The following is a 15,198-nucleotide window of genomic DNA, read 5'->3' on the forward strand; positions in this document are numbered from 1 at the left end:
AATAAATGAGAAAATCAAGACTAACAAAGAGGTACTTAGCAGATCTCTGATGGTGAATGTCAGCTTCAGGAAAGCAGGGACCATATCTGTCTTGGTCACCATTTTATTCCCAGGGCTCAGAAAAGTGCCTGGTGCATAAGAGGAGCTTGTTTTATTTTTATTTTTTTGCGGAGTAGGGAGCCTGACACCGGGCTTGATCCCAGGACCCCAGGATCGTGACCCGAGCCAAAAGCAGACGCTTCACCAACTGAGCCACCCAGGCACCCCAGAGGAGTTTAATAAATATTTGTGAATGAATGAATTAGATCTGACTGGCTTCAAAGACTCTCTGCAATTTCCATTTGCCCTTAGAAGATGGTGGGGGAGGTGTCGGGGCTAAGGATCTCAAAGAAGGCTATGGGATGTGTGGGCTGAGCTGAGCCCCCAAACCTGGTCTCCTGACTCCGGATTCATATTCCCTGCCCTTCACTGAGCTGCATTTGATGGAAAGGCTGAACTGCCTTCAGCCTAGGATCTGGCGTATCTCCCACTTTCTGCATTCTCCTCACTCTTCTGCCTGGTCCTATTCCTGGTGAGAACAAATGATAGGAAGAGCATTTGACCAGGAGGTAGCAACTTCCTGTGTAACAGTGGGCAAGTTGTTTAATCTTTCTAGAATTTAGTTCCTCATCTACAGAATGGGTAAGTTGACCTACATCTTTCCTGGGACAAAGGTTAAGGGAAATTGCAAAGATTAATAATAATTAAAATAATTAGGCCTATCTGACACTAGGGTGTGAGCTCCTACTGGTGTGCACTGCTCTATCAGATAGGATGTCTTCAGATCAGTCCTGAAGTAGGCAGAATGATGTACCTAACTGGGACATGATATAGTTAACTGTTCCTGCTTCAAACATATTCAAGCTTGTAACAGATGCTTAATCTACACAGGAAGTATTGCAAAGAGCATATATTATTTTCAATCAATATATACTAAGGATGCTCAAAAATATACATTCATTTTTTCTTTTGTTTACTCAACATTTACTGCTTACCATGACAAGTGCTAGGGATGTATAAAGCCACATGGTCCCTGCCCTTAAGGAATTCAGTCTGATGGGGGAACACAAAATAAGCATACATGTACTCTAATATGTGCACAGTAGGTGTTCAAACTATATGCAATAGGCCCACAACCAAGGAATAACATAATGCTCAAAGGCTGCAGATGCCTGATGTGTGGGCAAAGTACTGGTCTGATACTCAAAGTAGTTGCAATAAACCTGTTCAGAAACTGCTCAATGAACATGCACGGAATAGGAGTAGATGTACACATAGTAGGCACTCAAATGCATATGACAGGGGCTATACACAATAAATACAACCTATGTACACAGATGTTTGGTAAGTACACATTAGGCTCACAAATGGTAGGTGTTTCATACAGTAGGCACTGGTAGGCGATAGGTAAATATGCTGTTGTTAAACATCCAACAATCAAAATATATATACACTCAGGCCTATTTTATAGGAGTCAATTCTATAAATGTACACACAATAAAAGTGCATACAGAACAATTCAATGTGTTCATTAAAATGCTGACTGACAATGACTCTTTGCGAGGTTTGAATGGAAGTCCCATCTCTTGAGAGGCCGCTACACATAACCTTGGATGAAATATATATTTCCTTCCTCTCCTTGGGACCCAGAATTCTAAAAATCAATAATCCCCAGGGGGTGAGCTACATCTTGCTTTCCTTCTTACAAAGCCCCAAAGGTGTTGGGAGCTCTCTAAGTCTTTCCCAACATGCTTGCCAGCATAAGGGGTCCCTAGCAATCAAGCACCCAAAGCCGCCTTCTACGGCCCACACCGGAAAGACCCTGAAGAAGAAAATGCTGGGGCGGGGCCCACGCCAGAGCTGAGGTCATAGAGGGGGAGCCAGTTTGGGCCCACCACCCACCAACGCCAGCTCCTCTTCCGGTCTGTCTTCATAACGCGCATGCGCACCACTGGCCTTTAAACGTGCGCCGCCGGTCCATCCGGAAAAAGGATCCGGCAGTTTAATTACAAATTTGCTCCTCCGCCGCCGTAGTGGACTATTTTCTCTCAGTCTGGGAGGTACTTTTGAGTTCCCGCTTCCAAATAGGGAACCTACACAGCAGATTCAGCTCGGTCCCCACGGGATGAAAGTTTCCTAGGGCTTGGCCTCACGCAAGGTATACGAGGCTCGGAGGGACACACCGCGGAGGGATTCGGTTTGTTGTGGTGAGGGGAGGGGGAGACGCTGACAAACCAAGATGGCGGCGGCGGCGGTGAAGGCCGCGGCTGCTGGGAGGTAACTGTAGTGGTGAAGGCTGCGGTAGTTGGGAGGCAGCGGCAGAGTTTGGAAGGAACGGAGCAGGACGAAGAGGCGGTAGCAGTAGCGCTAGCCTGAGCCTCTCAGAGCGTGGCAGCTACACGCCCCCCAAGGCCCTCGGCGGGCGGCGGCCGCCCCGCTTAGGGCCTAGTCTCCGAGCAGTGCCTCGGCTTCATACAGCGGCGTCCGCCATGAGTCCTTAAGGGTGGTCCGAGCCCTCCAGTCCTAGGGCCCACCATGGAGCCGGGGTCCGACGACTTCCTGCCGCCGCCGGAGTGCCCGGTGTTCGAGCCTAGCTGGGCCGAGTTCCGAGACCCTCTGGGCTACATCGCGAAAATCAGGCCCATCGCCGAGAAGTCGGGCATTTGCAAGATCCGCCCACCCGCGGTAAGGCCCGGGGTCTGTGGTCGCCGCCGGCAAGGCCGGGGATGAAGAACTAGGGTAGCTGGCGGAGGACTCTGGGGCGGAGGGTATCTCGAGGTGTGGGAAAACGGGGTGGCTGGGACCCCTGTGGATGTGCCGCGGGGTCGGAGAAAGGGTGATGGGGCCAGGGGGTCCTCTCGTGTGAGGCCCCCAAGGGACCTGGGGGTCAGAGACCCACCCTCACTTCCACTCCGCCTTTCAGATTCATTCCCGGTAAGGTTCAAAACAGGGATGCTTAGTGGGCCGGGGAGAGTTCAGAGAGGTACCTGCACATCTCTTAGTTACCCCGGACCACCCAGGTCAAGGCTGCACTGAATAAGGCCATTTTTCCGTTTATTGTCATCACTTCCCATAAGGCAGGCAATGTGGTGTAGTGGAAAGACCACAGCTGTAAATGGAGACAGACCTGAGTTCAAAATTCCACTGTGCAGCTTACCAGCTGTGTGACCTTGGACAAGTAACTTAATCTCTCTGAGCCTGTGAAATGAGTCCTATGAATGGTTATTTCGAGAATTGGATTAAACTAGGTAGAGTCTATGTAGTAGGCGCTAGATAAGTGGTAATTACTGTGACTGCGAAGGTGTTTGATGTGGTCATTGGTTTGCTTCTATGTGGGTTGACTCATATTTACTCACACCCTGCCAAACCAATCCATCTATGATAATGTGCTGGCAGATCAGTCAGGAAATAAGTCTCGCGGGGAATGTTCTGTTTGGCTCCCCTGAGATACGTTTAGGGAATTGTCCCCTTCTTTTCCTAGTTGAAGGCAATATCCTTCCCTGCACATCACCCCCCCGACTTGACTTCTATGGATAGGCTTGGACCAATCAACTTGGCAATGGGGTATGAGTCTTTCTCAGAAGATTTGTACTATGTACTGTCCCAGGATGTAGCAGGTCCCAGAGGAAAGGGGATTCTTGGACTCCCAAAAACAGAATGGAGCTATGGAAGTCTGTCTCCTTTAGAACACTTGATTCCCAGAGGTCAACGACAAAGGGCATATCTTTGTTCCTAGGCCTGGCTTCAGGCTGCAAGAAGTCCCCCAAGGGCTAGGATAGGCTGCCACCTTGCTGGCATGGAGGAGAAATGATGATATGAGTTGTTCAGTCACCACTTGTGATTCCAAAGGCAGGAATTGAGTTTGGAACAGGGTGTGTTTTTTTTGTTTTGTTTTGTTTTGTTTTAAGATTTTATTTATTTATTTGACAGAGAGAAACAGCGAGAGAGGGAACACAAGCAGGGGGAGTGGGAGAGGAAGAAGCAGGCTCCCAGCAGAGGAGCCTGATGTGGGGCTCGATCCCAGAACGCCAGGATCATGCCCTGAGCCGAAGGCAGACGCTTAACGACTGAGCCACCCAGGCACCCCTGGAACAGGGTGTTTTTGAGCGGGTGTCTCCTGTCTGAAAAGGGATGGGAAGCGTCACTGCCACCTGAGGAGGGCACCATAGGCCTCCTTATCCAGCTTGGTGTTTTCTGGTGTTTAGCCACAGATCTGTGGGAAAGAAGTGTATCTGACATAGGGGGTGGCTAAGGCCTGTATTTCCAGGTTTCTGCTTGGACTTACGGGCAGCCTGGCCTTGTGCAGGTGTTGTTACCCTTCCTTGGGGGACCAGGAAAGGGAAAAGTGACATGTTTCGTGTGTGTGTGTGTGTGTGTGTGTGTGTGTGTGTGTGTGTGTATGTAAGAGAGAGAGACACACACCTGCAGGGGGCCATCTTTTGTTGTGCTTCTGGTCTCTACCTCAATAGTGTGCTTCCCTCTGATCCAGGAGACCTGGTCTCTCTGGTTTTGTTCGGTTTTTTTCCTCCTATAGGGCTGCTCCTACGCCACCTTTAGGCAGCCAGGCCTTCTAGCTGGAATTTGAAGCACTTGCCCAAGTGGTGCTTGGGCCCAGAGTGGGAACCTGTGTATGGGTGGGTGCTTGGAAATTGGAGGTTTGCCTGAAGAAGGGTGATTTGGGTTTTGAGTTGCTAGACGGTTGACTACTAGTCTTGGGGAAGGTGGGTGGGAAGAGAGTGTTGGTACCCTAGAGTAGACCCAGGGGATCTTGGAAGGGCCTTGCTTCCTGCATTAGGTAGCCAGCTTTTTTATCACCATCCTGATAATACTGGTGTATTTGGCACACAGGTGTGTGAAACCAAAGGCAGGATGAGGGAGCTCGTAGGTCCCAGGGGGAGCCCAGCCGGGAGGTTTGCTGGACTTTCCCCAGCTATCTGTTGCACCCACAGCTCCTGTTCTAGGATTCAGTTTTGCTGTTTCCTGTCAGGTTGCTTGATGGTGTACTTATCTAGAACTTGACTCAGCAGGAAAGAAGGGTGTCTGGAGTTTTGGGTTTGAGTACCTTTCTCCCTGCACTAAGGGGAATGTCCTACTGATGGGTGGCAAGAGGGCACGGGGAGCTTGTCTGGGCTTGAGCCACACCATTTTAGTCTTTTCTGTCTCTCCCTCTCTCTGTCTCTTTCTCTCTCCTTTTTTTAATTTGCCAGTGCTTCACTGAGCCTCAGGTGTTTGCTGCAAACCTGCTTCAGCTGGGAGTTTGGGGGGGAGTGTGTGTGCATGCAAGTATGAGTCCTCTGGTTTCTTTTCTAAAAGTGTATGTGCAGAAGAGGCCAACAGCTTTTTCTTCTCTTTTACTACCACCGGCTTCCATATGTATGCATGTGTGTGTGTATGAACACTGGTATCCTGGTGTAGTGCAAAGAGCCTTGGACTGGAGATCAGAAGACATGGGTTCTAGCCTTGGCTCTGCCACTAAATCAGTATGTGATTTTGGAGAAACCATATTTCTTCTCTGGACCTCATTTTCCCCATTTGTAAAACAAGGGCACTGGTCTAGGTTACTCTAGGTTCTTTTTACCACTGTGACAGGAGCCGGGGCTCTGGGGAGAAGAGGACTGCATGGGAGGTTTTGGGGGGGAGGGCATCAGTGAGGGGCTCCCCACAACCACCCTTTGGGTAAGACACAATAGGCTCCAACTTGGCTGGGCAGAGTCACCCCCCCCCTTTCATTATCTTTCCCTGACTTCCTTCCTCCTCCCCAAATTCTCCCATTCTTTGCCACCACAGTTGGGTATTCCATCACTAACCCCACCCCCCACCCCCACCCACCCCCGCCTCTTCCTGTACTGGGCAGGTGTTTGAGAGAGGACCCACAGGAAGCCTTCCAGACTGGGTGAGTGATGCAGATTCTTGCTTTTCCCTGCAGTGTTTGTCTTAGGCCCTTTACATGAGAGAACAGACATTGAAGGCCCAAACCTTTAAATCCTGCCAGAATCGGAGCTGAACTACCCTGCATGTGTGGGGTCAGCTTAAGATAGCAAGTCTTAAGGACGACTCCTTTGGATAACATTTTCATTTAAAAACCAATTAAATTTTCCATATCAGTCTTATGAGGAAGCCAGGGCAAGTGTTCATATTCCCACCTTACAGATGAGAAAACAGACTCAGAAAGGTAAAATCCCATAGCTCATAAGTAGCAGAGCTAGATCATGAGCCAAAGTCTTCTGACTCCAGATCCTTTGTGCTTACCAGTACTTCCAGCCTGTGTCCTACCGCACATGCCTGCGGAACAAGGAGTTAATGTGGATGTAGGGAGAGTTTGGGATCAACTATTTTGGGCCCCAAATCTCTGTTTCTTGAAATCCTGGTGCTGTATTGTTGGGAGGGACTTGGGAGAAATTTCCCAGGACATGTGCTTGGGGCATTGAGTGTGGACATGAGGGGCTACTAGGGCCCTGTTGTGAGTTCGGGGGGGGGGGGGGTAGTGGGTTGGGTGTTTGCCAGGTTAAAGGGTCTGGGGTGGCCAAAGGTCTGGGAAGGCACAAACGGGATGCTGAGCTGCCTGTGCTGCCCTCTGGTCTTACACTGTGCTGGAATAACCCGACTCCCTTTCCCCTCTGTAACCTCCAGGACTGGCAGCCACCCTTTGCTGTAGAAGTGGACAACTTCAGGTTTACTCCCCGAATCCAGAGGCTGAATGAACTAGAGGTGAGAAGACTAGCAGCTGGTGGCAGGGTTGGGCGAATGGATATCTGAGCTCTGATCCCACTTCCCTCATTCCTTCTCAGGCTAAGGTACTTTACCCGACTCGGCCTTTATTCTCTCTTCTGTGAAGTTGCACGGAGGTCATGCAGGAAGCTTTAGAGCTCTGACTATAACCAAGAGCAGGAGCATTTATCGTCTCCAGTCTGATAGCTCAAAGACTGGGCGTGACTGGGCGTGTCCATTTCCCTAAAGGTTTGCTACTTCTGAAGCTCTCCTGTCAGCTAACCTATCATACCTGAATCAAGAAAAGGGAAATGGGTTGGCTGAGGTCTTTCTTGGCCAGCTGAATGTGGCCTTATTATCCAGTTCATCCACAGCCCTGTGCTTCCTACCTTCCTTCTATGGGGCTTAGTAAGGTGGGATGTGAGGTGGATGGGCAGGAACAACACAAGAACCGATCCATATGGAGGCTAGAATGGTTATAAATTTGAACCGGGGTCAGGCAGGTAGGCTTTTCCCTCTCCCTTTTGTTCTGTACAGGAAGTCCAGGCCCTTTGCAGGATAGGTGAGGTTCTCCACTAAGGGCTTGAGAATGCCCTGGGTTAATGAGAGTGGATGCTTTGAAGCCAGTTCTGGGAAAGATCCTGGAGTTTCCCATGGAAGATGTAGTTTAGAAGTTTACTGCCACTTTTCTACCTCATTGTTACATATCCACGAACCCTACTAGATGTCCTGGGGAGGGGGTGTATTAGGCCTGACTGGAAACCCATGACGTAAAGGCTTACTTGTTTCTAGACCACAGTTCCTCAACCTTGATACTATTGACATTTTGGCCCAGATAAATTTTTGTCATGTAGGGGCTGTCCTGTGCATTTTAGGATGTGTATCAGCATCTCTGGCTTCCTTCCACCTGATGGATGCCAGCAATTCCTTTTCCTAGTAATGGCAACCAAAAGTGTCTCCAGGCATTGCTAAATGGCCCCAGGGGCAGGGGGCAAAATTGTTCTCCTCATTGAGAACCACTGTTCTAGAGTCAGTCTATGTGCTGTCCTGGTCAGAGCAAAAATCCTCTCATGAAGGGGGTATAAGTTTCTTAAAGAAATGGATCTGACCAAGTCTGTGGGGGTACAGCTAGTACAAGATGTCGGCTAGCATGGGACAAGAACAGGTTTTCTAGAGATACTGTGCTGGCTAATGATGGGGAAGAGCAGGGATGAGGCCAAGATTGGAAAGCTAAGGGGTTAAGGTGCAGGGAGTAGAGTTCCTGGCCTCTTCCAGGTTCTCACAGCTAAAGAGCCATAGGTTGTTTCTTTCTACAAATAGACCTTAGTTTTCCCCATCTATGAAATAGAACTGTTTCTGTTCCTCTAGTGGGATCTGAGCAAGGTGGTGAATGGTAATGACTTCTCTAGTTCTCCCTAGAATCAGGCCCTCTGACCCGTGCAAGGTGGTGCTAGACTTGGGGCCTTGGGGAGCCTTTCTTAGGTCACTGAAATTTCAGGGAAGCATGGTACATGCCTTGTTTCCAGGATCCTTGGCCCACATCCAGTCCGGTGTTGACAGGGTGCTAGTGCTGCTTTGGTACACTATCTCTTAGTTCTTCAGCATGCACTGTCAGCCTTTAGCCACCATGGGACAAGTTTTGTGGTGCATAAGAAGAGGTAAATGTGCTCTTTTGGAGCCTTCAATCTCTGAAATGTGCCTAGAGCTTAGATACAGTTTTAGAGGTTCCAGAGAACCTTCACTTGTCTCTCTTGTAAGTCCACCCTTCTGGAGTAAGTGGACTGAGCAGTTATTTTATTTCGCTTTTATAATCTGAAGATGGAGGTCCAGAGAGTAGAACCAATTTGTTCAAGGCTATACAGCAAATCAGTAGCAGGGAATAGCTAAAACTTAAGTTTTTTGACATTTGGATCTCTTGGTACCTGCTCTGTGACGTAAGGAAGGCTCTCTGTAAAAGAGATGATGATCCTCACACAGCCCTGTCAGAGAGATTGAGAGGGTGTGTATGTAAAGCTGTGGCTGTTGTGACTCGACCTTCTCCGTGTTGGGACCTTGGGCTTATCCTATTGACTAGAAGGTGGCAGAGATGAGAGAGAGGTGGGCTAAGCACTGCCTAGAGCCTGGGACCCATTTCACTGGGAGAGGCCCTGGATGGTGGGCTGCTCTGTACCCTTTCTTCTCTCCTAAGATTAGGCCAGAAGACGGGTCAGGTGGGGGGGGAGGCCAGCCTCTTTGAGCCATTTCTTTTCCAGGCCCAGACAAGAGTGAAGCTGAACTACTTGGACCAGATTGCCAAATTCTGGGAAATCCAGGGCTCCTCCTTAAAGATTCCTAATGTAGAACGGCGGATCTTAGACCTCTACAGCCTCAGCAAAGTAAGAAAAGGCTTTTCTCAAACCCCTCTCCACCCCTTAATATCCTTGGTACTCTGGGGGTCCCTTGGTTTGGATATTAGGTCTCTGTGCCGCAGTGAAAGGGGCACAGCCTTGTAACACATGAGCTGTCATTGGAACTTCTTGGCATCGCTTACTGCAGTTTGAACCTGAGTGGTGGTGGTAGGAGGAGGGGATAGCCCCCAGTGAGGTGAGGGGCTGGAGTTGTCCTCATCACCCTGTCTGCAGGCCTACTCCCTTATGTACATAAGCACAGTACATCCACATCCCTTCCTGCTTGTCCCTGCAGATCGTGGTGGAGGAAGGTGGCTATGAAGCCATCTGCAAAGACCGTCGGTGGGCCCGGGTGGCCCAGCGCCTCAACTACCCACCAGGCAAAAACATTGGCTCCCTGCTACGCTCCCACTATGAACGCATCGTTTACCCCTATGAGATGTACCAGTCTGGAGCCAACCTGGTGGTAAGGATGCCAGGCTGGGGTGGAAGAAGGCTTCCCCCACCCCGCTAGATGCAGATTTCTTACACTTGCTCTTTTTTTTTTTTTTTTAAAAGATTTTATTTATTTATTCAACAGAGATAGAGACAGCCAGCGAGAGAGGGAACACAAGCAGGGGGAGCAGGAGAGGAAGAAGCAGGCTCATAGCGGAAGAGCCTGATGTGGGGCTTGATCCCATAACACCGGGATCACGCCCTGAGCCGAAGGCAGACGCTTAACCGCTGTGCCACCCAGGCGCCCCTCTTACACTTGCTCTTAATGGAACTGGTTCAGTGGGCTGGAGACCTGGGAGCTAGACTCTACCCTTTTCTAGTGGTGCTTATTCTCCTCCCATGCTGCCCAGGGTCAGAGGTCCTGGAGTTGCCCGCAGGGTCAGCCTATTGTCCAATATGTGACAAGGTTTTAACTGATAAAGACATTCCAAGGAGGGAGAGATGTTTTGGGCTGGAGAGGTCTGGGAAGAGATGGCATCTGATTTAATTAGGGAGATGCTTGTGGGGAGGTGTTTGAAGGTGGAATGACAAAGCAAAAGGAATTCTCGAAGTATGTGCTGGTGTCATTGGTAATGAGCATTTGAGCAGAGCCTATTGTTGTACGTCAGGTGGGTACAGCCACAGCTTTGTTTGCTGTTGGGTAAGGATAGAGGGAAGGCATTGTTGGGGGCTGCAGCCCCATACCCTGACCTTTACTCCTCACTTGTCCCCAGCAGTGCAACACACGTCCATTTGATAATGAGGAAAAGGACAAGGAATACAAACCCCACAGTATCCCCCTTCGACAGTCTGTACAGCCTTCCAAGTTCAATAGCTATGGCCGGCGGGCCAAGAGGCTGCAGCCTGATGTGAGTACTTCTAACTTAGAGCTTTGGGGGTGGGAGTCCACAAAGTTCTGACCAAAGTTCTGTTCCCTGTTTCACTCTCCCTTTACTCTGTTCTCTGAGTTCTGAGCAGTAGTGTGCCCCCCTCTGGCTTCATTCTTGCTCTTTCCTTCACTCTCAGCTGAGCTTCTGAGCTGGGTCTTGATCTGCTCATACAGTATCTTTTCTGTGTCTGCCTTTTTTTGCCTGTCTTACTCTTTCCGAACTCACTCTGCTCCTAAGGGTAGACCTCTTCTTTTCCTTTATACCTATATCCTAGCTTCAGGCAGAAGCTTATGTGCCAGGCATTGTTCTAGGCACTGGAGATACAACAGAGAATAAGATAGACATTGTCCCCCGGCTCACCAAAGCATGTCATTTAGTAGATTGTATCAGTCACTGCCATTTATTGGTAGTGCCACACACTGTTAGATTTCTTTCTCTATGTTACCCTCAGACCCCTTTGTAAACCTCCTTGTAAGGTAGGAGTTAATATTCTCATTTTACAGTTGGGAAAACTGAAATTCCACCTTAATTTCTTTCCAAGAGAGGGCTAATGGGGGAGCTCACTTAACCCTAGTCTCCAAAAAGCAGCTCTGAATTCTTGCTCAGGCCTGCTTCTGCCTCCTGGCATGAGCTCAAATGATATATAGCCTAAGCTATTGTTCTTTTAGGATGGGGCAGTTTGCCTTAGATAGCAGACTTGATTCATTTCCTTTTTCCCTCCCAGCCGGAACCCACGGAGGAAGACATTGAAAAGAATCCGGAGCTGAAGAAGCTACAGATCTATGGGGCAGGCCCCAAGATGATGGGCCTGGGCCTCATGGCCAAGGATAAGACCCTGCGGAAGAAAGGTAAGGCCTGACAGGCTGGGGCAGTGTGAAGGATGGCCTCACCTGGGGAGAGGAGGCGGGGCCCTGACTGTTCTAGACCTGTACTTTAGAGCCACTCTTCCCTCTCCCAGATAAGGAAGGGCCTGAGTGTCCCCCCACCGTAGTGGTGAAGGAGGAGTCAGGCGGGGATGTGAAGGTGGAGTCAACCTCACCTAAGACCTTCCTGGAGAGCAAGGAGGAGCTGAGTCACAGCCCAGAGCCCTGCACCAAGATGACCATGAGACTGCGGAGGAACCACAGCAATGCCCAGTTTGTAAGGACCCAGCCCTGACTTCTTAATGCTCTGCTTCTCATCCCTTCAGCGAGCATTTCCCCAGCATGGCTCTGGACCAGGTTGCATTAAGCAGAAAAGTGGGCCTGGTGGGCCCTGCCCTCAGGTAGCTCACTTAATTGGGGAAACAAGGCCAACTCAATGGAACAAAGGACAAGAAAGGGTGATCAAGTGCTGTCAACATGAAGTGCTGGAAGGGTCCAGAGAAGGAGGCTCCCTCCATTGCTTCAGGATAAAGGCTAAGCTCCTCATTACCATGCATGATCCAGTCCCTGCTGACCTCTAGCCTCATTCCCCAGCACTGCCCACCTCACTCCTCTGCTATAGCCACACTGAACTACTTGTAGGTATGTTCGTTTTTTCCCCTGAGACGTGCCATGCTCTTTCTTTCCCCCCATCCCTTTGCACCTGCTGTTCCTTCCACCTGGAAGAGTTTTCCCCTGTGCTCTGCCCCATTGCCAAACTTCAGTTTGCCTTCAGGTTTCAGTCAGTTTCAGATGTCATTGTCAAGTGTCACCTTTTCAATTAAGTTCTTCCTTCAAGGCTGTCCCTCCTTATCTCCAGCAGATTGGAGTGCTCCCTTCTCTAGGCTCCCCTAATATCTTCTATGAGCTGATATCAGCAGTTTCCCCGTTAGCTTTTTAAACTTTTGTAACTGTGCCTCTCTGGAGTACTGTGTGCCTTTAGAAGGCAGATGCCATATCTTATTTATTGCTGTACTTCAGAGTCCAGCATAGTGTTGAACACGTAAGTGCTCAGTGTTTATTGAATATGACTGCGTGATAAAGACTCAGCTCTCCCAGCTCTTGTTGCTTATTTGGAGAGGTGGTATGTGCGTACAGTTAAGTTCCAGAACTAGATCGACTAGCCTGTAACGGGGCTGTGACTGATCTAGCCAGCAAGCACGGTGGGTTTCTGATGGAGAACTCTGTGGACTAGGGTGCTGTCTGGAGGACAGTTTGAAGGCTGGACAGAGCTTAGGTTGATGAACTGTTGCCTCCTTTTCCTCGCAGATCGAGTCATATGTATGCCGGATGTGTTCCCGAGGGGATGAGGATGACAAGCTTCTGCTGTGTGATGGCTGTGATGACAACTACCACATCTTCTGCCTGCTCCCTCCTCTGCCTGAGATTCCCAAGGGTGTCTGGCGGTGCCCAAAGTGTGTCATGGCGGTAAGGTCTCCCAGCCCCAGTTCGTGTCTGCCTCGGAGGGTAGTCTTGCCTTCCTTCATCAGGCCTTACTGACAGCAGCTTCCCAGCTCAGCCACAGTTTAATGTTTTGGGTGCCTGGGGTGGGGCTAGGCTGGACAGTTTGGGGAGAAAGAACAGGAAACATAGCCTTTCCTATGTCCTCTGGGAGCCCCCAGACCTCCTCGGGAGGCGAGAGTCATGATTGGACAGATTGTGTGCCGACGTACAGTCAGATGCTAAATTATGCTTTAGAAACTCTGAGGTGTGAAAGTTCAGAGGAGAGGAGAAAGACTAAGGGTAGTAATCAGGGAAGGTGTCAGGAATGAGATTTGGAGTTCAGGAATATGAAGGAAAAAAATCGTTCTTTTGATTTCCAGGTTTTTTATTCTTTGTTTTTTTTAGAAAGCTTGGAAAATAGACAAATTACCTATCATCTCACCACCTAGAGACAACCATTTTTAATAGTCTGGTGTATTTTCTTCTCATCTTTTTGTTGTTGCATATATGTAACTATCTTTAACAAGTTTGGGCTCTTATTGTATGTTTTCATTTGCTATTTTATAATCATTTCTGTATATTATTACATTTATTCATGGGTAGTTTTTTCTTGGGGGGCCATCATATGGGTATAATACTTAGTTTGCTTTCCTTTTGTTTTGATAATTTGATTAAGTTTGCAGTGATACAGGCGTTAACTAGAAGAGGTGGGCAGGCCTTGTAAACTTGGGGATGGAGGCACGCCAGAGCAAGGGTAGTTGGGGAGGATGTACCTGGGGCAAGAGGGGCATCTGAAGCAGCAGCAAGGGCTGAGAGGCCCGGTAAGTCTGCCAGGTTCATTTCATGAGCTTGCTTCCTTCCTTCATCCAGATTCTGGGCACTCATCTACATTTCTCTCTGGGTTTCTGGAGAGCAGATGTTGATGGTCTCTCATCTTATGTTAGGGACTCATCTGTGGTCCTAGAGACCAGCTGTGCATGTGCACACACACACACACACACACACACACACACACAGCTGAGGAAAGAGACCAGAGCAGTGTGTAATGGCCTTGGAAGTGGTGGAGATTCCTTCAGGGAGGAGTTTGGACACCAACAGTATTATAGACAGTGAAGGGTGTCGGCTCTACTTGGCTCTCTTTAAGTGGTTGTGGGCCAGTGGACCAGATTGACATTGATTTTTTCAGACATGAGTGACTCTAACTCTGGGGTACATACAGCTCTCCTCTAAAACCATGTACCTAGGTACAAAGTGAGGTAGTCTCACGTCCTGTTTTCTGAGACTGTCTAAAGGACAGGAATAGTGTAGGGTTTGACAGTGTAGAAACTGGTGCCTTTGATATCCGGCCTCTGCACTACTGGAATATTCAATGCCATTTTCCCAAGCTTGTAGTTCCAGTCTGGGCATAAGAAAGCTTCCTTGGGCATCCTGTTTAAACTCCCTATTTTAGCTCAAGAGGAAAAAACGGTGGCAGAAGAGCATAGGATAGCATATTTAAGTCAGAGGTCATAGTTTCGATAGTAAAATCCTAAAGGAAGAGAAGAGCAAAAGCATGGCAGTAGTGCATGTGGGGAAAGAAAAGACTAAGCTGAAGCGCTGGGAGAAGAAGGTGCAGCCATAAAGTGAGGCCTGCCTCAGGTGCCTTGAGTGCAGACCTAGGGCTGTTCTTCCTCCCTGCTCCTACCCCATATTCCAGCTTTGCTTTTGAGGATTCTCCACCTCTGTGCCCTCTGTCTTGGTGACATGTTCTCCTTTGGGTTTCAGGAGTGTAAGCGCCCCCCTGAAGCCTTTGGCTTTGAGCAGGCTACCCGGGAATACACTCTGCAGAGCTTTGGCGAGATGGCTGACTCCTTTAAAGCCGATTACTTCAACATGCCCGTGCACGTAGGTGATGGAGGGCTGGGGTAGTGTCAGAGCTAGGGTCGTAGGTGTTGATGCCTGATAGGCTTAGCTCTTCTGGGTCACTGGGGCCAGGATGTGATGGGCCACGGTCATCTGCTACCCCTGTTCCCCAGATGGTGCCTACAGAACTCGTGGAGAAAGAGTTCTGGCGGCTGGTGAACAGCATTGAGGAAGATGTGACTGTTGAGTATGGGGCTGACATCCATTCCAAAGAATTTGGCAGCGGTTTCCCTGTCAGTGACAGTAAGCGGCACCTAACCCCCGAGGAGGAGGTGAGTGGATGATTCATGGTTATATGTCAGCTGTGTGTGCTTTGGCAGGTCATTTAGTATCTCTGTTGGGTGGGGGTAATTATGCCCGCTTCCCACGGCTGCTGTGAGATTTAGATAAGATGGTATATGTAAAGAACACAGCCCAGTATCTGGCATGGCATCTCTAGCCACGAGGATTGGC

General features: G+C 49.3%; 1 protein-coding gene across 13 annotated transcripts in view; it reads left to right on the forward strand.

Moving 5' to 3' along the window:
• The first annotated feature begins 2,128 nt into the window (after window positions 1-2,128).
• The window catches only part of KDM5C (lysine demethylase 5C), a 33,079-nt gene continuing 20,009 nt past the window's right edge, over window positions 2,129-15,198 (forward strand). Inside the window, exons 1-11 of one of the 13 annotated variants that reach the window (XM_087859616.1) lie at window positions 2,130-2,724; window positions 5,894-5,932; window positions 6,670-6,747; window positions 9,000-9,122; window positions 9,430-9,600; window positions 10,346-10,477; window positions 11,223-11,346; window positions 11,457-11,638; window positions 12,670-12,828; window positions 14,608-14,727; window positions 14,859-15,017. In XM_087859616.1, coding sequence (XP_087715742.1) covers window positions 2,575-2,724; window positions 5,894-5,932; window positions 6,670-6,747; window positions 9,000-9,122; window positions 9,430-9,600; window positions 10,346-10,477; window positions 11,223-11,346; window positions 11,457-11,638; window positions 12,670-12,828; window positions 14,608-14,727; window positions 14,859-15,017 — 1,437 coding nt within the window. In that variant the 5' untranslated portion in view covers window positions 2,130-2,574. Of the gene's footprint in view, window positions 2,725-5,893; window positions 5,933-6,669; window positions 6,748-8,999; window positions 9,123-9,429; window positions 9,601-10,342; window positions 10,478-11,222; window positions 11,347-11,456; window positions 11,639-12,669; window positions 12,829-14,607; window positions 14,728-14,858; window positions 15,018-15,198 lie in introns of all 13 variants that reach the window. The other 12 variants (XM_087859621.1, XM_087859615.1, XM_087859624.1 and 9 more) reach the window with 12 other exon arrangements.

This window comes from Ursus americanus, chromosome X (assembly GCF_024610735.1).
Source record: "Ursus americanus isolate L20-20 chromosome X, mUrsAme1.1.p, whole genome shotgun sequence".
NCBI lineage: Eukaryota > Metazoa > Chordata > Mammalia > Carnivora > Ursidae > Ursus > Ursus americanus.